General features: G+C 45.2%; 3 protein-coding genes across 8 annotated transcripts in view; 1 reads left to right on the forward strand and 2 right to left on the reverse strand.

Moving 5' to 3' along the window:
* Positions 1-3,254, reverse strand: part of tbx19 (T-box transcription factor 19) — a 7,431-nt gene extending 4,177 nt beyond the window's left edge. The window contains 2 exon segments of the mRNA XM_064970094.1: positions 821-1,085; positions 3,025-3,254. Coding sequence (XP_064826166.1) covers positions 821-1,085; positions 3,025-3,254 — 495 coding nt within the window.
* Positions 3,255-5,324: 2,070 nt separating this feature from the next.
* On the reverse strand, positions 5,325-18,962 carry sft2d2b (SFT2 domain containing 2b). Of its 2 annotated transcripts, XM_064970372.1 has the most exons (11): positions 17,566-18,291; positions 13,802-17,003; positions 12,818-13,067; positions 11,585-12,635; positions 11,244-11,333; positions 10,859-10,944; positions 10,545-10,626; positions 10,203-10,238; positions 9,992-10,050; positions 9,380-9,409; positions 5,325-8,418 (listed from the first exon to the last, which is right to left on the reverse strand). In XM_064970372.1, the coding sequence occupies exons 4-11, from the start codon at positions 11,648-11,650 to the stop codon at positions 8,379-8,381; spliced, it is 489 nt and encodes a 162-aa protein (XP_064826444.1). In that variant the 5' UTR covers positions 11,651-12,635; positions 12,818-13,067; positions 13,802-17,003; positions 17,566-18,291; the 3' UTR covers positions 5,325-8,378. The 2 variants fall into 2 exon arrangements, 1 of the variants encoding a protein (XP_064826444.1); XR_010456193.1 differs by lacking the exons at positions 5,325-8,418; positions 9,380-9,409; positions 9,992-10,050; ... (2 more) ...; positions 10,859-10,944; positions 11,244-11,333 and having other exon boundaries at positions 11,932-12,635; positions 17,566-18,962.
* LOC135543240 (zinc finger protein 135-like) lies at positions 17,190-24,726 on the forward strand. Of its 5 annotated transcripts, none has more exons than XM_064970364.1 (10): positions 17,190-17,288; positions 19,699-19,895; positions 20,025-20,114; positions 20,298-20,375; positions 20,579-20,671; positions 20,798-20,924; positions 21,047-21,536; positions 21,890-21,948; positions 22,407-23,564; positions 24,108-24,726. In XM_064970364.1, the coding sequence occupies exons 1-10, from the start codon at positions 17,285-17,287 to the stop codon at positions 24,299-24,301; spliced, it is 2,490 nt and encodes an 829-aa protein (XP_064826436.1). In that variant the 5' UTR covers positions 17,190-17,284; the 3' UTR covers positions 24,302-24,726. The 5 variants fall into 5 exon arrangements, with proteins under 5 accessions (XP_064826436.1, XP_064826437.1, XP_064826433.1 ...); XM_064970365.1 differs by adding an exon at positions 18,750-18,829 and having other exon boundaries at positions 22,407-24,196; XM_064970361.1 differs by having other exon boundaries at positions 22,407-24,196.
* The last annotated feature ends 99 nt before the right edge of the window (positions 24,727-24,825 follow it).

A 24,825-nucleotide genomic window follows, 5' to 3' on the forward strand; every position in this document is an offset into this window, starting at 1 on the left:
GTGTGTGTGTGTGTGTGTGTGTGTGTGTGTGTCTGTGTTTGTTTGTTTGGGTTATGGGTTCATGTAAATACCATGAAAAGAAATTGGCCGATCACAGCGCTAAGTGTGTGTGTGTGCATGCACGTATGTCTGTGTGGCCCCTGGAGGGCCTCCTGGAGTGGGCAGCTCTCAGCAGGAAGTGCATTAAACCTCCGAGAGCCAATTAAGAGCTGTTTATCTGGTTCCCGTGGAGACAGGGGCCACGGGGTGAAGTGGGCAAGGAGAGGGGCCCTTTGCAGGGCACTAATTGTATAAGTGCACACTTGATGTTTTGCTTTTCAGGGGAACAAACAGAGATTAGAGGAAAGACAAGGATTATGAAAAGATCCATGACAGAAGGGCCCCTCCACTGGGGATATAGAGCTGCGTTTACACAGGCAGCCACATTCAGAAATGTTTCCCAGTTATTGGCAGAAGAGCTGATCTGATTTGACAAAAGACCAATTACAAAAAAAAGATCAGAATTGGACTGCCTGTGTAAATGTGGCCTAGCTGGCCTTTAATTCACCCGCTGCATACAAGGAAAACCACCTGAGAAGGGAAAATTGGAGAGTGGTTAGCAGTATACTGCCAGAGGAGGAAGGACGGGAACATTATTTTTCTGTCTATTTATATATTTTATTTTAGTAGAACTTTAGAATTTGCCTGAAGAAATATGAAATAAATCAAATGCAACATCATGAAGTTAGTGAGGTATCTAGTGCAGCTGGGGATGTACTGGTGAGTTTTGGCCCAGAAACAAAGCTAGAGACTATAGACTGACTGTGTGTGTATGCCCTACCTGTCCACCTCCGTTGAGCTTGTTGGTGAGTTTGACCTTGCTGAAGGAGACAGGTGCCTTCATCCAGTGGGCTCCGAAGTTGGGTGAGTCGGGATGGATGTACACACAACCATTACCGGCAGGCTCCGGTTTACCGGCTGTAACCCACTCCCCGTTAACGTACTTCCAGCGGTGGCTGTCAGCTGGCTGGAAGTCCAGCAGGAAGGAGTACATGGCGTTGGGGTCCAAACCCGATACACTCACTTTCAGCACCGGAAACATCCTCCTGGAACACCACAGTAGGAACGCACAGATTAATGCATGTACACAGGCACACAGTATGCACACACACACACACACACACCACACACACACACACACACACACACACACACACACACACACACACACACACACACACACACACACACACACACACACACACACACACACACACACACACACACACACACACACACACACACACACACACACACACACACACACACACACACACACACACACACACACACACACACACACACACACACACACACACACACACACACACGCACACACACACACACACACAAACACACACACACACACACACACACACACACACACACACACACACACACACACACACACACACACACACACACACCACACACACGCACACACACACACACACACTCTAAACTCACTTTTTAAAACTTTTTTTCTGACTCTTTTTACTTTTATTAAATTAATTTTTGTTTTCCCCAAATAAAAACGTTCTGAAGTGGCCAACGTGTAAATGGACAGACACCCACCAGGTGAGCTGACCTGCCACTACAACGCGCGCTGGACCGGTCAAGCCGCCCCTCAGAGCATGAGAGGGTCAGCACAAAAGTGGCCATGCGCCAGAGAAATCTATTAAACCGTTCGATACACTACGGGCAATACTAAGTTTAGAACGAAGATTTTTTTTTAACTAACATGTTTTCTTAATTTAAGAATGAGGCGATAAATATAGCCAGTAATAACCAGCTTGTCGAGGTTTGCAGTCGGATGTTTGGAACAAAGTGTTCTAAACTAATGTTTTGTAGACGAATCAAATAGACTATAAACATATCAAATATGAATTAATGACATGAAAGACACGAGACTGTACAATTAAACAGAATCAATTTGAATAACTCTGCAACTGTGCATAAGTCTTGGGCTTATATTCCTTTATCATGGGATCATGGGATCATGGGATCATGATAAAGGAATATGTCACTGATATTTTCAAAACACATTTTTATGAATCTCCTTTTCTTAAAATATTTCTGGCTTACAATATTTGGCCTGAACTTTCTCAAACTTAATATTTCTGATTGTTAAAATGTATTACGCTCCCCTTTTATAAAAAAATATAAGCTATTACACTTTTCAGCTCTAATAAGTATAAGAAAAAAATGTTCTGCCTATTCCTAAATAACTAATATTATTCAATAGCACTTGGTCTTAAATTACAGATAGGCCTATGTAATTAATAGTTTTCGCTTGGATCTAATTCTTATGAAATCGTAATGATTATATAGGAATAGAAAGCTGAAGTTGAAAAAAGGGCTGAACTAAAAGATTCGATCAAGATGCGTTTTGGAAGAAGTGCGTAATTGAAAATGGAATTATCAATTGAAATCGAATGGTCTCTTAATTGGGTAATTGATTCAAAGCCCTCTAATATAACATAAGTGTTAGACGTTTTAGAGTGATATGTGTGACAGAGAAATATAGGTTTGAATTCTGCTGCATGTGTTCATAAAATTAATTTAGCAATGCGTGGATACATATAATGGGTGATCAAATCAAACTAAACTCTTGAAACGTGCATTTGGTATTGTCTGTGTGCTTGTTTGCGAATCTCCTCTCTCCAATAAATGTCCTCTTGCGGTTGAGGATCAATAAAATATATTTTACTATTAAAAAATGCTCGTCAATCTCACTATTTGGGGCTCCCTAGAGGCACAGCGGTCTAAGGCACTGTATTTCAGTGCTGGAGGCTTCACTACAGACACTCTAGTTCGAATCCAGGCTGTATCACAACCGGTCGTGATTGGGAGTCGGGCGGCGCACAATTGGCCCAGCGTCGTCCGGGTCGGGTTTGGTGTAGGCCATCATTGAGAATTTGAAATTTTCTTAACTGACTTGCCTAGTTAAATAAAGGTACAAAATTATAATTAACTCAAGCTCACCTGCCGCTCTTGGTGACTATCATCTCATTGGTGACTTCCTTAAACTTCCGCCACAGTTCCGCTTCCTCGAGCGTCACCTTCAGCTGCTTCTCCGTGGGGTCCCCCTTCTCGCGCCCCGCTTGCAACTCACTCTCCACCACGCTTAGCAGTCGCGAGATACAGCACTGGCTGGCAGGACCAGGGCAGGGGTTACCCCCAGCCCTGCCTTCAGCTAAACCCTCAACCTTCATTTGGGGACCTCAACGGGGTTAAAGGCTACCTCTCAAATAAGACTGATGTTTTCTCCAAAGAAAGTTTAAAATTAGGTAAAACAAATATCTTACTCACAAATATCTCACTCAGCAGGTGATGGGGAAAAAACGTCGTTAGATTCGGTTAAATTGAAACAAAACAAATGAATTCCCATGTGGGTGTTTTAGCCATGAGGATTATGAACTGCAGTTGAAAATCAATGCGACACTGGTGCGGAGCACAAGACAGGTTCGGCCGGCCGGTCATGTGATCAACTCTCACTAATTTACCATTTACAGAGCGTCATTTGTCAGAGGGAGAAAGAAAGAGCAAGAGAGGAAGAGGGAGTGAGAGAGAGGAAGAGGGAGGGAGAGAGAGTTTATTTGATGAGTTAGCCTAGACCTTAAAGGGTCAATCTGCAGTTGCTCCAACTAATTTTGGACTTATAGTGAATGTTACATACCCCATTGATTCTTGAAGAACATAACGTGTAAATACCTCATAAGCTTAGTTCAACTGTAAAACCTCAACATAACCCAAACTTTAAGCTTGTAAACATTGTAAATGTAAACAAACACTGTAGCCTATAGCCTGAAACCATGCTTAAAACTACAATTTGTATATATTGGATGATCAGTCCTTGCATACATAGTTTGGTCTATGAATTTGAGAGTGGTTATATTTCCCAGACACATCCCTCAGCTTTTTACCAAAACAGAGGCAGGATGTGGCTTTGTTATGGTTTCAACTTGGCTAAGGATAGCCCCTTTAAGTCTTCAGGCCATAATACCAGTCTCTCTCTCTCAACTTGCGTTGAAATACCGTACGCCTATTTTACCACTTGTCAGCATGACTTTTCAGAGGCACACTTTCAGCACCATGGACAGCGAAGGACCATGCCGGAGGGGGCCAGAAGACAAGTTGACTGGCTTTTCCGTTCGAAATGATCACAATTCCACAAAAAAACAAACGTTGCTGTCGTGGGCCTGTAGCCTTATTATATAAATCATTATCGGTGACTACGGTTAATGGTCTAACTACCGGTGCTCTTGGCAAGGAGTGGAATCAGATGCTTTTAGCGCACGGATTGAACAAGCCTCCCTCTCTTCCAAAACGTCAGAAAAGCTTCTGAAAAAATTAAATATAGTCTAGGTAATTTCGTACGGCTATTTTTTCGGATAATAATTCAAGTTCCTGCACTTAAGTATATACAACGGAAACTGTTGTTAAAGTATGAAAGACTGAAAACGTTAAATGCTTCCCAGAACATTTCCCTCCACTCTTGGTCTGACGACCTACTGGGCTCAGAGACCTGTCCATTTGGACTACACTAATGTAGCCTACTGTGTGTTGTCTAAAAACATTGAGTTTGGTACTATAAGGTTGTATCTGCATTTTTTTTTCAACGTGTAGTTGACATTGCCTTGTTCGGTTCAATGGTCTCTACCTATACAGTAGTCTAAATACCCCAATGACATGTTAAGTTCAAAATACTACTATACATTTCTGACACCATTCAAACCAATAAGGGTTCGGAAATTTAAAGCCAATTATCTCAGAATCATCTTTTTCAGGTAGAACGAAGCTCGAACTAGTGTTGCTTCAACTAGTTTGTGCACAGTGGAAGCTCCGTGCCACACCCGAGGAGGGAAGAACAGAGAGCACACGGAACGGTCAGTGTCCAGAAGGGCTCCTATAGCGACATCCGATCCTCGCGAGCTGGCGGTGTGACCGAACGGCCTTGTGAGCTCGCAGCTGCGTGTGTTTGGAGAGATTTTTTTTAATCAGCGGCGGGCGGCGAGCGGAGATTAGAGGCTTTACTGATTTAAAACGCATAAAGGAGCGTCATTAACTGAGCGCGAGGCAAATATCAAAAGGTGGGAAGCAAAGCACAGGTAAACGCACCAAATCATAATCCCACGATACACACCTCAGACCTTTTGTACAAGGAATGCGTTTGTGTGTGTGTGGCAGTGACCCCAGTGAGACTCCATCGGAAAATACAAAGCCAAGGAAGGCAAAACAGGTGGTACAACTCTCACTCTTGCACATTAAAACACTCCACAATATAGTTTGAAAATGTTTATTTGTTGTAAAATGGTGTCACAAACAGGACAAGAACACATGAAACATGATTCATAGTCATACATTGGCCTACATCGCTAAATTATCGTTACACTTTAAAACATTAGTGTTGAATTTCCAGATGGTACAAAAAACAATCGTGATTTAAAAAGTATTTCTTCCAAACCTGTAACTACCTGCGCTCATATTAGACAAGTAGACGAACTAACCACGGTCCTAAAACAATGTATCCTGAATATAGAACATATGTTATTCTATTAAACCAGTGTTTAATAGCATCATACATGTTTTTATGCAGATGAAACAACCCTCTATAGGGAGGGTTTTATGAAACAGAGGTCACTCAGGAGAGTTACAGTAGTACAGTATACATATTTTAAAAAGCAGTGATTCCCTGGTTTAAATCATGTGAAGTAAGGCATTTCTTTTTTGCAAGTTAACATAAAAGTCACACAGCCCCCCAGTGAGAGGGTTTTTTAATGGTCGTGACTCGGGCATGCTGAAGCCAGCATTGATATTTTCATTCCACCCAGAAAACGGCTATAGTACTAAACCATGAAAGAGTTGAAACAGTTAAGAGTAGTGTTTACAGGAAACATGATTGAAAAAACAACAAAAAAACTATTCGCCCAGAAATGATAAAAAAAACTGAAATGAAAGCCAAAGTACCTGTGGAAAAAATCTAACACAAAATTGTCTATAGTACTACTAACCATGACAGTTACAACAGCAGTTAGACATGGAAAGGAGTTGAAATAAGAAATAACTCAGACGTTTTATATAAAAGATTAATGAGCACTTGAAGCAGTTCTTCCCTTCTTTTTTTCAGCATGTACAGTTGATGTCAGAAGTTTACATACACCTTAGCCAAATACATTTAAACTCAGTTTTCCACAATTCCTGACAATCAATCCTAAAAATTCCCTGTCTTAGGTCAGTTAGTATCACCACTTTATTTTAAGAATGTGAAATGTCAGAATAATAGTAGAGAGAATGATTTATTTCAGCTTTTATTTATTTCATCACATTCCCAGTGTGTCATATGTTTACATATACTCAATTAGTATTTGGTAGCATTGCCTTTAAATTGTTTAACTTGGGTCAAACGTTTTGGGTAGCCTTCCACAAGCTTCCCACATTAAGTTGGGTGAATGTTGGCCCATTCCTCCTGACAGAGCTGGTGTCACTGAGTCAGGTTTGTAGGCCTCTTTGCTCACACATGCTTTTTCAGGTCTGCCCACAAATTTTCTATGGGATTGAGGTCAGGGCTTTGTGATGGCCACTCCAATACCTTGACTTTGTTGTCCTTAAGCCATTTTGCCACAACTTTGGAAGTATGCTTGAGGTCATTGTCCATTTGCAACCAAGCTATAACTTCTGACTAATGTCTTGAGATGTTGCTTCACTATATCCACATAATTTTCCTACCTCATGATGCCATCTATTTTGTGAAGTGCACCAGTCCCTCCTGCATCAAAGCAGCCCCACAACATGATGCTGCCACCCACGTGCTTCACGGCTGGGATGGTGTTCTTCGGCTTGCAAGCCTCCCCTTTTCCCTCAAACATAACGATGGTCATTATGGCCAAACAATTATATTTTTGTTTCATCAGACCAGAGGACATTTCTCCAGAAAGTACAGTCTTTGTCCCCATGTGCAGTTGCAAACCGTAGTCTGGCTTTTTATGCAGTTTTGGAGCAGTGACTTCTTCCTTGCTGAGTGGCCTTTTGGGTTATGTCCATAGAGGACTCGTTTAACTGTAGATACTTTTGTACCTGTTTCCTCCAGCATCTTCACAAGGTCCTTTGCTGTTGTTCTGGGATTGATTTGCACTTTTCGCACCAAAGTACAATGATCTCTAGGAGACAGAACACATCTCCTTCCTGAGCGGTATGACGGCTGCGTGGTCCCATGGTGTTTCTACTTGCGTACTATTTATTGTTTGTACAGATGGAGGTACCTACAGGCATTTGGAAATTGCTCCCAAGGATGAACCAGACTTGTGGAGGTCTACAATGTATTTTCTGAGGTCTTGTCTGATTTCATTTGATTTTCCCATGATGTCAAGCAAAGAAGCAGGTAGGTAGGCATTGAAATACATCCACAGGTACACCTCCAATTGACACAAATGATGTCTATTAGCCTATCAGAAGCTTCTAAAGCCATGACATCATTTTCTGGAATTTTCCAAGCTGTTTAAAGGTACAATCAACTTAGTGTATGCAAACGTCTGACCCACTGAAATTGTGACACAGTGAATTATAAGTGAAATAAACAATTGCTGGAAAAATGACTTGTGTCATGCACAAAGTAGATGTCCTAACTGACTTTCCAAAACTATAGTTTGTTAACAAGAAGTTTGTGGAGAGGTTGAAAAACGAGTCTTAATGACTACAACCTAAGTGTATGTAAACTTCAACTGTATATCTATCCAGCTAGAAGAACATTTAACAGCAGGCCCTTATATTCAGACTCCTGGTAAGTGAATTTGGGATTAGGTGCAAAAAGTCCTCTGACTGTACAGATTTCCAGACCTGAGCTGGTGAAATGATCAGTAGTCAGCTGTCCACTGTGAACACATGTAAATAAACACCTACAGTACAACTAACTAGTGAAGACACACCATGTTGGCACCTAAATATAGATCTGAATAGTTTTGGTCTGGTTTGATTTACAGTTAGAGAAATGACAGAGGAGGTGCATTGACCCTCCCCCCACAGTAAATTAAGAGGAGCTGGACTCACAGTGTAGAAAAACACACAAAATGCACATATACACCAACCTTAAAGGGACAGACACCACACACAGATAAGATAAGGCATCCCTCACAAACAGATTCCTCTACACAACATCATACCTCAGGTACACTTCTGCTCTGGAAAGCATTCGCTGACGAGTGTTTACTCAGTGGGCACCATTCCAGCACACCTGTGTGGCGTCTCTGTGTTTGCCAGAGAGTTGAGGGCTTTAGCCAACCCCCAAACACACACACACATCATAACCCCTCAGAGGGAGAGTGAAAGGGAGGTTTGCAGCCTCACTTCAGACAGACAGAGAAGGCCTTTATCACGGCATCCCTGTGAACAAACAAACAATAATAATTAGTAAAAGAATAAAACACTCCAAAGTCAAGTTTCAAAAACTTCAAAGAATTTGCTTTAGGACTGAACCATCACTGAATGGGAAGGGATGATGTAATACTGTGAATAGGGCTTAAGGCTACAGACTGAGGTGGACGGGCAGTTAAGGCTACAGACTGAGGTGGACGGGCAGTTAAGGCTACAGACTGAGGTGGACGGGCAGTTAAGGCTACAGACTGAGGTGGACGGGCAGTTAAGGCTACAGACTGAGGTGGACGGGCAGTTAAGGCTACAGACAGAGGTGACTGACGGGCAGTTAAGGCTACAGACTGAGGTGGACGGGCAGTTAAGGCTACAGACTGAGGTGGACGGGCAGTTAAGGCTACAGACTGAGGTGGACGGGCAGTTAAGGCTACAGACTGAGGTGGACGGGCAGTTAAGGCTACAGACTGAGGTGGACGGGCAGTTAAGGCTACAGACTGAGGTGGACGGGCAGTTAAGGCTACAGACTGAGGTGGACGGGCAGTTAAGGCTACAGACTGAGGTGGACGGGCAGTTAAGGCTACAGACTGAGGTGGACGGGCAGTTAAGGCTACAGACTGAGGTGGACGGGCAGTTAAGGCTACAGACTGAGGTGGACCGGCAGTTAAGGCTACAGACTGAGGTGGACCGGCAGTTAAGGCTACAGACTGAGGTGGACGGGCAGTTAAGGCTACAGACTGAGGTGGACCGGCAGTTAAGGCTGACTGAGGTGGACGGGCAGTTAAGGCTACAGACTGAGGTGGACGGGCAGTTAAGGCTACAGACTAGGTGGACAGACTGAGGTGGACGGGCAGTTAAGACTGAGGTGGACTTACAGACAGAGGTGGACCGGCAGTTAAGGCTTCAGACAGAGGTGGACCGGCAGTTAAGGCTACAGACTGAGGTGGACCGGCAGTTACTGTAAACCAACACTCACCTAGCGAATGGAATGTAGGACAGGCCATACCTGAAACACAGAAGTATAGTATAAGTCAGCGTCATACATCACACACAGCAAAGGGCTGTATAAGGTCTTTATCTGAAGTGTGTCAGTGGCAGAGAGTCTGTGAAAACAGAGTTTATGCATGAGTGTTTGTTGTGTTACAGTGGAAGTTATTTTAGTGGCGTTTATGTATGTATGTAAACTAATTGCACATCCTGTGTGTGTATGTATGTGGGCAAGAGAGAGCGAGAGAGAGAGAGAGCAAAAGAGAGAGAAAGCAAAAGAGAGAGAGAGCAAAAGAGAGCGAGAGCGAGAGTGTGTGTGTGTATGAATCTCCTGTCTTTGTGAAGGAGGTGCTTGAGAGAACAAAGCTAGCTGCATTAGTCGTGTGTGATTAGCCAGGCTAAAAGCTATGGCCATAATTACTCTGTTTTCAGTTACAAATAAGGACCTGGCATTGAGCTGCCTGCCAAAAAGCCCTCAGCACAGAACAACTCTGGGCATGTGTGTGTGTGTGTCACTCAGACTGCAGGGATGTAATACCACAAACACACACTAAAGGAAGGAGATTACTCAAGCGTGTGTGTGTGTGTGTGAGCCACTCACCAAGCGAAGGCCAGAAACTGTAGAATACAGAAGAGTAAGGCTAGACCATTATTCTTCCACTGTTGAGAGAGAGAGAGAAGCACTCAGATATACTTTGAGGTAGAACAATGTAAGACAAAGTTTAAATGAGTAACAGACTAGCTAAAAAGGCCTGCAGGGATTTGATAACACAACAGGTGCAGGATATGTATCGTGTGTGTGTTATACTCACCCAGAAAGCAGAACACATAGTTAGCACCAGACAGGTCTGTGAGGAGAGACAAGTAGCATGTAATTAATCAACAGAAAAACAGTTTTGTTGTTGTTTTACTATCCTGGTGGAGACCAAAAGTCCTCACAAGCATAGTAAAACAAGGAACTTTTTGACACGTGGGGATAGTTTGTTGGCCCCACAAGAAAAATATATTTTAGGCTTAGGGGTTACAATTAGGGTTAGAATTAGGAGTTAGGGTTATGGAAAATAGTATTTTGAAAGGGAATACGGGTTTTGGTCCACACAAGGATAGTAAAACAAACATGTGTGTGTGTGTGTGTGTGTGTCGTGTGGTCTCACCAGCATGATAGCTGTGGCCAGTGCTCTTTCTTTGGCACACATCCTCTTCAGCTGATTAAGGGGTCCCATCAGGAACATAGTGCTGAGAATACACACATTATTTGACTAAACTTACATTATTGTAGTAACTGCACTAGAAATGTGATTGCTGTATCATGTGCACCTTAGGTGTTAAACTGGACAAGGACAATGTCAGCTTTGATCTGGGGAGGGTCCCAGGGATACCTTAAAATCTAAAAATAGGCCTAACTGTTTTGGAAATGCCCACATAAGCCACACATAAACCCACGAATACTCAACAACGCTCTACTCACCTGCACAGAGAGGCAACATTGCCAAGTGTGTACAGCACGGCAAACAGAATAAGACCAACCCTTGGAATCCACAGCAAGCATGTCCCCTGCCACCAGGTGAGAGGATGAACAATTTAGCATCGGCCCCTATTCTACTGTAGACACTATCAATTGGTCCAAAATGACTCCTATTCTACTGTCGACACTATCAATTTGCCCTTAATGTCTAGACCTCAATGCACAGATTTGAATATCTCCGAGATCAACCCCCCCCATACTTTCTGGAATAAAAACATATCGATGTGTACTGGCTTACTGAGAGAGGTTTGGGAAACACAACTGGCAGTGACACACATAATTGACAGTCAGAGCAATGCTGAAATGATGGGAGAGAGAGATGACTCACCAAAATGGAACACAAGACCCCGAGCACGAAACATGCGATAAAGCCCTTCATGCGCGTGCCCCAGCCCAGGGTGGAGGCTTGGTTCGCCGCCTGTTTCAACGCCACACCATTTATAAACAACATAGCTAGAAAACATGGACATCATTCACCTAGCTAGCCAAGTGTTTCTAGCTAACGTTACTATGTTATTGCTAAGCAACTGTACTCGTAACGTAGATAAAGCATGCTTTGAAAAAGGCTTAGCGAGAAAGCCAAACATAGCTAGATATTATTTAGAGTAAACAACATATTAGCTAACTACATACAGTAGCTAACGTTAGCGAGCTAGAAAATGTACCTACTTGCAATATGTCGCCGTCATCATTGTTGCCATCTTGGCCACTCAAAACTTTCTTTAGTTTGTCCATTAAAGTTGACACGGATAGAATGTAGCTAGTAGTTCTAGAACTTTCCCGTTGCTTCGATTGGCTTAGTTTTTAAGAACGCCAAATATCGATTTGTCGAGCTATTTTTCCTGTTCGAAGTGCAACAGGTGGATTGCGATAACTTCCGCCACTGTGTAACCACGGAGACGGGACGGGCTGGGGATAACTGCAGTACCACAATAACAAAAGGGGGCAGCAGAGCCTTATATTTGTGGTGGAAACCTCACAGTAGTACACAGTAATAAAGATGATACAACTTAGTATACATTTTACAATTAGAACAACCAAGTATTTTATTCAATGACTAGGGGATGACTAGGGGAAAACAAAGACGTAGATGGGATACAATGTAAAAATGTAAATGCCCTTATTTGACTAAACAAACAACATCTTGAAATAAACACGTTGAATCGATTCTTATAAGTAAAACCTTTGGAAAAACATCCATACATTTCACTCGTACACTATCACCCAAACAATTTTAAAAGATACTGGATTATTGGGATTTTGGGGAATACAGAGGTCTCTCTCTCATCACAGCACTCTAGATTCAGAACAGGCAGTTAACCCACTGTTCCTAGGCCGTCATTGAAAATAAGAATTTGTTCTTATAACGGACTTGCCTAGTTAAATAAAGGTAAAATAAAATTAAAATAAATAAAATAAGTGATGTCCGTATCTAAGCAGTTCTGCAAGGTTCATTACAACGGTAGGCAGTTCTGAGTGTTTTTCTGCAGTTCTTCAACGGTTCTCCTCAGTTCTGGGTAGTTCTTCCAGGTTCGGTGAAGTTCTGTCTAGGCAGTTCTTTCCAACTATATGCAGTTGTGAGAGGTTGGGTCCAGTTCTAGGCTGTTCTACGTGGTTCTCAGGGTACTTTAACCCAAGTGGAGCTCCAGTAGAGTGGTTCTGGCAAGTGTACCACCTGCACACAACACACCTGCTTCCTCCACAGCCACTCCTATATACACTTCAGGGAGAGAGAGAGAAATAGTGTGAGAGAGAAACACTCCCTCCTCTGTGCAGGTCATCATGGCAGATGAGACCCACACAATCAGCGTCGCTCTGCAACACAAACACACAGATTTACTTTTAACAAAGTGTTAATTGAACAGAATGAGACTAAAGTAGTGTTCTCAGAAAGACCCCCACCTGACCATCACACACACCGCCAGTGTACCGGAGACATGACGTTCCGCCTGCGGGAACCGCGTTTGCATTTTAATCTGGAATGGCAGATGGAATCATGGAGGATCGTCGCCCAGTATTGGCTGGTATCGGGCAGCCAGGATCATTCATGGATGAGATGCATTGCAGGGAGTTTGGCCTGGCGGGAGACGTGGCCCTAGTAGTGGTATTGAGATGAGACAACTGTATCATCGCTGCGAGTTGAGAGTTGAGCCTGAGAGAGAAACACACACACAGAGACAGAGAGAAAAAGTGCACGAGAGAGAGAGGAGGAAAGAAAAACAGAGAGATGAAGGGGGAGTGGGGGGTTAAGTGACAGATAATTTACTGAATTAATATGAATTCCCAACACAAGGAACTCAAGTAAACATACACACCAGAGGGGGGTGTAAATGACGTATGCTCCTGCCTATTATAATCCCATTAGTCCCTGTCCCCTGGCTGTAGCTAAGGCACAACAAAGCAATGTAACAACTTTTATTTCTCTGGCTGAAAGTCACTGCCTTTTTGTCTGGACTTCCATCAAATGTCTAGCTGCTGTTTCCAGAACATGTGTTGCTGTCTGATAGGGATATAAAAGGGTCTGTCTCCAAGAGGCCAGTTAGATATTTCCTCTGCTTCTGTGCTTGGTGGTGTCTCCCTGTTGCAACTTGTAATAAACCGGAAAGATTTTTGATTGACTTTACCCTACGATTGCTTGCTCTCCTGTTTGTTCTCCTGGAAATTCCTATAACACTGAGCGTGAGAAAGAAGAAACAGCTATCTACCTGTACTTTGGGGTTCAGGCTAGGAGCTAAAGAGCCCTGTGGTGGGTTGGTGTGTGGTAGGGGATCGTGGCAGAGTGACTGACCCTCCCCCTCAAAACTCACTCCTACTGGTCTGTGTATACAACTCCCAAAGACAAAGCAGATTCCTCTACAACAGCACCTCACATGTACACAGACTCACTGGACAGGGTAGTGATTGCCGCCGGTCTGCCCGTGGTGGAGCTTGTCATTCGAAGCTGTTCTTCCTCTCCTCTATCACTGCCTCTCTTTTCTCCACCTCTTTATCCTCCTGTTCTGCTGCTTTCTTGTAGCGGCCCATCCATGTGGCATAGATGTTATCATCCTCCTCATCATCATCTCCCTCTTGTTGCTCCTCTGACTCAAAGAGAATCCCATCTGGCTCCTCAGCATCAGAACCTTCTGGATAAATTAACACTATCCTCTAGTTCTGTTCCGATTCTATCCTCAGGTTCCATTAGAATTCTATCCTCCAGTTCTGTTCCGATTCTATCCTCAGGTTCCATTAGAATTCTATCCTCCAGTTCTGTCCCGATTCTATCCTCAGGTTCCATTAGAATTCTGTCCTCCAGTTCTGTTTCGATTCTATCCTCAGGTTAGATATCCTCATCCTTGGGTTCTGTTACAATTGTATCCTCAGGGTCCATGATACCTGCCATGAGGGGCAGGGGGGAGTGGAGGCTCACTCAGGATCCAGGGAGTACCGGAGGAGGGCTGAAGTAGGATAGAGGCTGGGTCAGAGGGTTGTATTGAGGCACTGCTGGGACAGAGGGCTGGGTTGAGGCGGGGCTGGGACAGAGGGCTGGGTTGAGGCACAGCTGGGTTGAGGCAGGGCTGGGACAGAGGGCTGGGTTGGGGCAGGGCTGGGTTAAGGCAGGGCTGGGACAGAGGGCTAGGTTGAGGCACAGCTGGGACAGAGGGCTGGGACAGCGGGCTGGGTTGAGGTAGAGAGGAGTATAGATAGGCTAAGGTTAGAAGATGAGAAGATGGAGGCTATAGAAGAAGGATTTGCTGCTGCGCCTTTGTCCGATCACATCGCTGCCTGTTTCCCTCTACCCAGATCAGTGGTGAGGTAGTTCTCTCTCATACTGTATCATCTGTTTGGTGTGTGTGGCTAAGCTGGACACCACAATACACTGCTAGGCCACAGTCCCAACAGCGTGTTAATAGCAGAGAATCCTCTGTAATCTGTTTAACGCGGGGCTGACAGGGGGTGGTGCAGGGAAAGGGGAGGAGCTCAGCGATATAAAAATGAATCCACAAAAACAATATGTTTTTGTGGATTAATTTGGGTAGAGAGAAGGAGAATGGGGAGACCAATGAAGAAAAGGTGAATAGAAAGGTGGCAGAGAGGTGGACGAATAGAGGGGTAACGGAGTAGGGGGATGAATAGAGGAGTCATGGAGTGGGGGGATAAATAGAGGAGTAACAGAGTAACGGAGTAGGGGGATGAATAGAGGAGTAACGGAGTGGGGGGATGAATAGAGAGATAACCAAGTAACGGAGTGGGGGGATGAATAGAGGGGTAACAGTAATGGAGTGGGAGGATGAATAGGGGTAACAGAGTAATGGAGTGGGGGGATGAATAGGGGTAACAGAGTAATGGAGTGGGGGGATGAATAGGGGTAACAGAGTAATGGAGTGGGGGGATGAATAGGGGTAACAGAGTAATGGAGTGGGGGGATGAATAGGGGTAACAGAGTAATGGAGTGGGGGGATGAATAGGGGTAACAGAGTAATGGAGTGGGGGATGAATAGGGGTAACAGAGTAATGGAGTGGGGGGAGTGAATAGGGGTAACAGAGTAATGGAGTGGGGGGATGAATAGGGGTAACAGAGTAATGGAGTGGGGGGGTGAATAGGGGTAACAGTAATGGAGTGGGGAGATGATCACTTAAGTAGCTGCAATGAGCAGTAAGCATCTTACAAACAGTGAGAAGTTGGGCTAAAATTTGCCTTGCCAATGAACTTAAACGAGAGAGAGAAATACATGTTACCACACACAAACACAAAAAATAAAGCCAAAGCTGTCAGAATAACTACATTGCAACCTGGTTTACCCACTGGCCTGTTTTTGTTACTGTCTGTTAGTGTGTATATCTCTGTTATAGTGTGTGTGTGTGCGTCCCTGTGCCGTCCACATGGAGGGTCAGAGGTGAAGTGCCCTCTCCAGTGTGGTGCCTCTTCTGGTGTTTCTTTCGGTCGCCATCTTGTGAGAAGCTTCTCCCACAGTCAGAGCAACTGTACGGTTTCTCTCCAGTGTGAATTCTCATGTGTGTGGTTAGTGTGTCCTGTTGAAAGAAACGTTTGTCGCAGCAGGAGCACTGGAGAGCTCTCTCTCCGTAATGAAACCTCCTCAGATGCCTCATCACTCCATCGGAGCGGGTAAAAGTCTTCCCACATACTGAGCAAGGATAGGCTTTCTTTTCAGAGAGTGGTAGCTCGTGTTTGCGCTTGTGTCTCCTGTACGTTGCATCGTGTCTGAAACTCTCCCCACACTCGTTGCAGAGGTAGGGTTTCTCTCCAGTGTGTATTCGCTGGTGATGTTTCAAACTATGTGCCTGTGTAAAACCCTCCCCACAGTGGGTGCATATGTATGGCATTTGTCCACTGTGTACTCTCTGGTGTCTTTCAAATTTTCCTTTGTGTAAGAACCGCTTACCGCAGTCAGAGCAGTAGAGGGCCAGCTCTTCAGTATGTACTGGCAAGTGTGTTGTTAGTTCTTCCAGGTCAGAAAAGCTCTCATCACACCTTGGACAGCCATGAGGTTTCTTTTCCTTGTGTGTAAGGTGATTTTTTTCCAGATGTTTTTCAAGCTGCTCCAAATGGACAAAGCCTTTCACACAATCAGTACAGGGGTGTTTAAGTTTCTTCTTCTTTCTTTCATGTGTTTTCAGGTGTGATTTCAGATGATCTGTGCGGGTAAAACCTTTACCACACTCAGAGCAGAGGTACGGCCTCTCCGTCATATGAATTTTCTGGTGTGTTTTAAGATTATCCGAACGGGTATAACTTTTACCACAATCAGGGCAGATGTGACAAGGCTTCTGTTCTCCGGTATTAGAACTCTTGAGACGGTCCTCTGTATCGTGAGGCTCTTCTCCGTCCTCCTGTTTTATTTGCACCTGCAGTATATCTGTGTGTTGATTGTCCCTCTCAGTATCAGCCATTGTCTCTGGAGTATCCTCCTGTAGCACTCGAAAGGAATTGTTTGATGATTCGGTCAAAAGGAGGACCACTTTTGGCCCAAAGTGAAGGGGGAGATTCTAGGATTCTGATGTGTTGTCCCAGGTAAGGCTCTCCCGCTGGTGGTGTGGTGGACAAGATCTGATTGGATCGTCTCACCAAATACCATGTAGTCACGGTCTTGATGTAAAAATGAAAATAAGAAAAACATGGTTAGCTAGTTCGTAGTTTGACAAAAGTAGGCAAATGTTTAGCCAGTTGCGTGCCTAATTTGGTTGATTATCAAAATCCATCAGCTGTGTTGTTGTTGTGAGTCGCAGAACGCACGCTGGCAATCTGTTCTATCAACTTCCGGTTCATCAAAAGTTTACGAGGAAACGAGCAGCTAGCCTTGCCTCTTCAAACAACATTTGTAAGATACGACTAAAAGACGGCATATAAGATTTCCACGGGGAAGCAATATGGGTATGCATTAATGTAAAGATTGTGGCTAGATAGCTATATAGCTTACTCTTTCTAATCAAGCTGTCGGTGGAAGCAGGCCGTTGTGGGTGTAGTTTAACGTAGCTAGCTAACGTTAGTTATCTAGCTAAAGTTAGCTTCCGCTGACATGAGTTCTTTTCTCTAGTCTTGTTATCAAATATTATAGGCTAGCTGACGTTAGCTAGCTAAAATTGCACACTCAATTTCAGTGCATCTCCTGCGAAATGTGGGATAAACTGTAAAATATACTCATACGTACTTGTTTGGCAGTATCACTCGGGTGGTGCTGTGGCCTATGCACCAAGTTTGCTTGCTAGGAGTCACGGGTAACTGCATACATTGAGCGTGTCTGAAAGTGGGCGTTGCGAAATAAGCGGGAGGATCAACAAAAGCGTAAATCTAACAGCTAATTGGGCAGATTGGTTGCCACTCAAGACCGTTTTGCGTGGCTGCTTCCTTGTAGCGTTTTAGCCAAACTCTGCATGGTCAATCCGATGTCTGCATTGGCCATGCAGCATTTACAGCGATATGTCCTCTGCAGAAGTCATTGCATTCATACCTGGAGTCCTGAGTGGCGCAGCGGTCTAAGGCACTGCATCTCAGTGTTAGAGGCGTCACCACAGGCCCTGGTTCGAATCCAGGCTGTATCACGTGATTGGGAGTCCCATAGGGCAGCGTACAATTGGCCCAGCATTGGCCGGGGTAGGCTGTCATTGTAAATAAGAATTTGTTCTTAACGGACTTGCCTAGTTAATTAAAGGTGGACATGTATATATGTATATTTATAACCAAAACCACAGCCTGTCGTTTCTAATGGCAACAAATTAGTCATAGTGGGTAGAGCCAAGCACGAGCTAGCGAGATCCTATTGGCGCGTTCTAGCCAACATCGGCATATTTCCGTTAGGGAACGCCTACTTTGAAATGCGCGTGTGCAATAACTCAATTCGCCTTTGCACTCCGTGTTTTTTTTTTACTTTAGCGAAGTGTAAAGTTTACAAAACTTAGTCCACTCTGTTCATAACATATTTTAGTTTTGGGAACAGAAAAACGTATTGCAATCAAATCTTTCATAAATTGAGAAAATTAGCAGAATGTCGGCCAAAATCCATCTCATTATATCTTCTCGCCTTCCATATTTGGTAGTGAGTGGAAACACCAAGCGAAGGCTTCACATTTATACATCCGGTGAAATATCTCTAATTGTTCTGTGTTCATATTTTTTGCGCTTCGCGGAATAGCGCGGTGCTGTTGTAAAGGAAGTCTTCTTCTACGGTATTTTGGCGATCGCACAATTGAATGTGCATCCCGCCACCTACTGTGAAAGCTCTGACAGGAAAGCTCTGACAGAGTATCTTACATAACCAAGCTTCACATGCGGACGTATTTGCACTTTATAAAAAAACAACAGGATCGACAGACTTTCTTTATTTTCTCCATTCAGAACATTTGTCTTCACCAGTTTTGCTCGACGCGCTGCTTGATTCGAACTCAGCATCCACATCTGCCATCTTTTCTGCCACGGTAATTATCCTAACCTGCCACGGTAATTACCCTAAACAGTTTAGCTAAAAGAAAGCAGTTAGCAGTCACGCAAAATTACATTGAGTGGCAACTTCCCAATTAGCTGTTATATTTCCATACCCACTTTTGTTGACCCTCCCACTTATTTCGCAACGCCCACTTTCAGACAATCAATGTATGCAGTTTCTCATACTTGGCCAGCAGTGGAGGCTGCTGAGGGGAGGACGGCTCATCGTAATGGCTGGAACGGAGGAAATGGAATGGCATGAAACACATTAAAACCATGCCATCACCACGAGCCCGTTCTCCTCAATTAAGGGGCCACCAACCTCCTGTGTTGGCCAGCACAGCTCACAGTGTAGCTCTGGTCCAGGGTGTTAGCACATCCCTCTAATGGTGAAATGAACTTAAACGAGAGAGAAATACATGTTACCACACACAATGGTGAAATGTGTACTGTTTGAACACTTGCATCTCCCCTAACATCCATCCTTCTTTAAAGTAAGCACTGCTGTACTATTAAGTAAGTAAGTAGCCTTGCATGAGTCTCTGGATAAGAGCGTCTGCTAAATGACTTAAATGTAAATGTAAATGTCTATTTCCTGTTTTCTGATGCGTGAGGCAGCTTGATGTGTACTCCCTTTGGACAGGACATTAGTCTATCACAGGTCTTTACCCCCAATCCATTGCTGAGTGCCAAAGCAGAGATGCATCTGGTCCCATTTTTACAGTCTTTGGTGTGACTTGGTTGGGGATCAAACGCCCAACATTCCATCTCAGGGTGGACACTCCAGAAGTATTCAAACAGGGCAAATGTGTGCTTTGTGTAGCCTGCCTGTCTATACTTACCTCCCCCTCCTTCCCCACAGATGGCCCCCTCTCTTCTCTGAGACTCCTGGTGCCACCGCTGCGTCTGATGTCTGCAGTCATGTGGCAGGTGGTGGGGCGGCGGAGTTTGGAACATTATGGGAAGCTGGAGGACTTTGTGTGTTTGGTCACAGAGACAGTTCCAGAACTACTGACTGACAGGCAGAGAGCATTACTGCTTCTAGGCCTCAGAGCAAAGGTGTGTGTGTTTCCTCCAGCAGTAACCTACACAGTATTTACCATGTGCTGCAAATCAGAAGTTCACCTCTGTTGTAAAGTGTTGCACAGTGTTGTAATTTTAAACGGACCTCCTGATCGGTCCATCTAGCAGATGTCCCAGGAGTGGATAGTTGAGGATGTCGCCCCAGAACTCATCCAGACTCACCTGGACAGGATCCAGTCCATCTGTCTGACAAAGGTGAGAGAGAGGGCTCATGGGAACTGGATTTTTATAGCCTGCCTTTTACTGAACCTATAGAGGGATAGGGTGGAGTAAAGTGAGGGAACCGAGTGCCAGAATGGGGACACACCTTTTCTGAGTGCTGAGAGGGAGGCGTTTGGCTCTGACACACACTAAGGTATGTGTCTGTTGTTTTTCCAGTCCAGTGACAAGGCCTTTGAGGATGCCAAAGCCAGGCTCATGGCGTACACCCAGAGGAGTCCAGGAGATCAATGGGCTGTAAGAAAATTAATCTTTCTTCACTTGAGTAACATGCAGCAGAGCAAGTGACAGCACTGTACTAAACTCTGAGTTCAGTGAAGAATTGTTCTCTCCTTCTCAACTATCTCTCTGTCTACTATCTCTCTGTACTATCTCTCTTTCTCTGCTATCTCTCTCTCTGTACTATATATCTCTCTTTCTCTCGCTACTATCTTTCTCAGTTTGGTCAATACTTTAATGCAGAGCTGGAGTCTCTGGTGTGTGTGTTCCTCTCCAGATTGGAGGAGTTGCTGCCAGTACCAGACTTTAAACAGGTACACAGTGACCGGCAACCGCATGTCAACCATCAACTTCACTACTAAGAGACTACACAAGCTACATATTGACCACATTTACCAACCACACTTTGACCACCACACATCTCCCCCTGTGTTCCCCAGGCTGCTTCCTGGCTTGACTCTGTCCCCGGTGGTGTGGATGAATGTCTGCAGTCTATCCCCCACAGTGACAGGCTGAGGTCTGTGCTGCAGAGCCAAACGTGCTGCCGGGAACACCTGATAAATAGAGGTACGTCACCAACCCTGCAGAAATCACCAACCCAGTCATAGTCTGTAGTCTCAGTTGTTTTAAAAGTCCCCAAAAATGTATTTGAATTGTTTACAACTGTGCTCCTCGCTTGTCTTGTGCAGACTCCAGCCCATCCCAGACCAACCTCCTCAGCTCTCTACCTGTTTGCCTTCCAAATTTGATGGTGTACCGTCCCTCTGCCGACTCTGACAGGGAGTCAGAACCCTTCCCAGAGGAAAGGATGGATGAAGAGAGAGGAGAAGAACAGGAGAAGGTCTGCATCAAACGAGAGGACGACGAGAAATCGAAAGTAGCCGAGCTGATTGGTCAAGACCAGGAATCAGCCAATAGAGTGGCAGGGGAAACAGAAACGTCCAACCTAGGGATTATGGGTTTCATTGTTCAGAGCCAATCTATAATGGTTATCCCCCAGCCGGGCCAGCACTCTCTTGCTGTCGTCTCCCAGTCTGCACCCACTCTCACCCTGCCTGTGGCCTGCAGGGGGCAGACTGCAGTCAACTCTCCCTCAGGACAGAGCAGGCCCTCGCCAGAGAGGAACACTGTTCCTGTGAGCAGCCAAAAGCCCCAGGCCTCACCGGGGAGGTATGTGTGGTCAGTATGTGTGTGTGTGTGTGTGTGTGTGTGTTAGGAATGCTGTAGCGTGACAGTAAGTATGGACAGATTGTATCAGAATGGGTGTTTTGAGTGGTAAGTGTGTGTGTGAGTGGTAGTGTGATGATGGACAGAGTGTGTGTGTGTGTCTAACACCACACTGAGGAGGAAAGTGTGGTCAGCATGTGTTTGGGAGTGTGTGTGTGTGGAATGCAGTAGCGTGACAGTAAGTATGGACAGATTGTATCTTCTTGTGTGTTTTTAAGTTATTTGAACAGTGTCGAAACGTGAACTGTGTGAGAGTATTGGGTAAATGATGAATGATTAACATGACATGTTATTTCCCACCTCAGCATCATCCCTGAGTCGTCTGATAAGCCTGTAGAATGTATTATGGTGGAGAGTGACACAGGTGAGTGTCTTATACCCTCCTAACCACCTGCAGCTCACAGGAGGCTGCTGGGGGGAGGACGGCTTATAATAACGGCTGGAACAAAGCAAATGGAATGGCATCAAACACCTGTGTGTGGTTTATTTGATACCATTCCACTCCAGCCATTATCACAAGCCCGTCCTCCCCACCAGCCTCCTGTGCTGCAGCTCGCTATCAGGTGTACGCATAATATATTCCTATTTTGTCCTCCATTACAAACTCCATTTCCCAATATCCTCTCTGGTTATCCTCGTGTGCCTTTTTTAAATGTACGTAGTTCTGTCCTTGAGCTGTTTTTGTCTATTAATGTTCGTGTTATGTCATGTTTCATGTTCTGTGTAGACCCCAGGAAGAGTAGCTGCTGCTTTCACAGCAGCTAATGGGGATCCTAATAAAATACCAATTACCTCTCACCTTCTCTTCCTGTTTCCTCACAGACATCCCCACAGGGGAGTCCTCGTCTTCCGAGACGCTCCTGTCTAGCGTATCCCACAATCCCCGGCGTGTTGCCCACAAGTGCCCGACATGCGGGAAGTGTTTCATCTACCGTTCCCAGGTGCTGCGTCACCTGACCACACACTCGCGAGGCGGCCGCTACAAATGCGCCCAGTGTGGCGTTGGCTTCCCAACGCCCTGGAGCCTGAACGACCACAAGCGCTCTGTGTGTGTCAACGCCACCTTCGACTGCGCCCAGTGCGGGAAGCGGTTTGCGTCGCTCCGCGAGCAGTACCGCCACCGCCTCACCCACAAGACCAACACTTGTTTTCAATGTGGGGTGGGCTTTAGGACCCAGCTGGAACTGACCCGACACCACAAGACCCACTGGGCCCAGCCGCTGCACCAGTGCTGCCTGTGTGGCAAACGCTTCCGCCTCCTCTCCAGCCTGACCAATCACAAGCAGACTCACTCTTCCGGCGGCGGCTTCGCCTGCACCCAGTGCGAGCGTGTGTTCGGCTCGGCGAAGGAGCGCGACGCCCACCGGCAGATGCACCGCGTACCCAAACTCGTCTGTCCTGTTTGCGGCGAGACATTCACCTCGCAGGCCAAACTCATCAAACACCAGCAGACCCATCCGGTCCCAGAGGGGAGCGAGGGCCAGAGGTACAAGTGCCGTTACTGTGAGGAGACGTTTACAGGCCTGACCCTCATGAGGATCCACCAGAGAAGCCATCTTGTGGACAGACCTCATCAATGTGACCAGTGTGAGAAGAACTTCACTACTCTGGGGTCCCTCCAGTCCCACCTCAGAACCCACTCGGAGGAGAAGCCCTTTCTCTGCGCCCACTGCGGCAAGCGCTTCCGGACCAAAGACGGCATGGAGGGACACCTCCGGATCCACACGGGCGAGAAGCCCTTCCACTGCTCCTACTGCGGGAAACGCTTTACGGCGCTCGCCGGGTTGAACGTTCACGTGCGGCGGCACACCGGTGAGAGGCCGTACGTGTGTGAGGTGTGCGGAAAGGCGTGGCCCTCTGGTGGGGACTTGCAGAAACACATGCGCTGTCACACAGGAGAAAGACCTTACAGCTGTGTTGACTGTGGGAAGACATTCTCCATATCCTGTCACCTGACAGAACACATGAAGACACACTCAGGTCAGAACCAGGAGCTTGAAGTTAAAGGGATAGCTCAGATTTTGGCAATGAGGCCCAAAGAGTCCGATGAAGTTGTGGATACCATTTTTATGTCTCTGCGAGCAGTTTGGAGGAAGTTGCTAACTAGCGCTATTGCATTTGCTAAGTCCCTGTGTAAGAATTTCCACAACAATACCCATAGACTTCCAGTCATTGCGCTAATGCTAGTTAGCATTGGCTCGTGAAACTACCTCTAACTTCCTTCATACTGGACACAGACACAATAATATCATCTGACTCTGGGGAAGTAGATAAAGGGACAACATCCCGAAGTATCCCTTTAAGGGGGCCGTTGATTTAACAATGATATGGTGTATATGAATGATACTGTTGTCATTTGTCCAAGAAATGCTAAACATGTTTGTACTTTAATATATGTGATGCAGGACATATGCATTTGTGATTGATGATAATAAAACAAACAATTTAATCGTAGTTCTGTGTAATCTGAAGTAACTCTGTGTAATCTTGATTTACAGTCCTTAATACTGTCCCGTCCCTCAGGTGAGAAGCCGTTCTCTTGTCCAGAGTGTGGGAAGAGCCTGAAGAGGAAGTTTGATCTGAAGAAGCACCTGTTGACTCACTCTGGAGTGCGTCCGTACCCCTGCCCTCACTGTGACAAGAGCTACACCCGCCGCACACACCTCAACAGGCACCTACAGAAACACTCGGCCGAGCTGTTAGCAGCAGCATTGTAGCCAGCATCATTTGCCCATGAATGGACATCTCAATAGTATTCTGTCCCTGAAATAACAATGGGCGCCCATCACCAAGATTCTGAATTGGAATCCAATGACTTCCAGAGACTAGAGAAACAAAACGTTCTGCCTATGGATGGCAGGGGGAAGCCTCCCTGCTGATTGAGTTTGGTTGACTGAGATCATGTGACTTCCTGATTCATCTTGTGTTAATCAAGAATCTGATTTGTGTGTGGTCTGACTGTAGTCTGTCATTATCAAATAGACCTAAAGCAATTTGTCTCCTATGTCATGGCCTCTCATTTGTTGGTGAAACAGTTGACTGATGGGTAACTTGCCTGAATAATGCCTCTTCAATTTATATCCTGTCTGTAATTCAGTTTAATATTTCTTCTGTGCTTTGATAAAACCTAGCCCAAGTTCTACCTGTGTGTTGGCATTCTTCTTCCTTACCTATGACTGCTGGTGGTGATAATATGCCCTTATAAAGTCATGTTTCAGGCAGCGTAGTTAATATCAAATGC

This window comes from Oncorhynchus masou, chromosome 7 (assembly GCF_036934945.1).
Source record: "Oncorhynchus masou masou isolate Uvic2021 chromosome 7, UVic_Omas_1.1, whole genome shotgun sequence".
In the NCBI taxonomy this organism is placed as follows: Eukaryota; Metazoa; Chordata; class Actinopteri; order Salmoniformes; family Salmonidae; genus Oncorhynchus; species Oncorhynchus masou.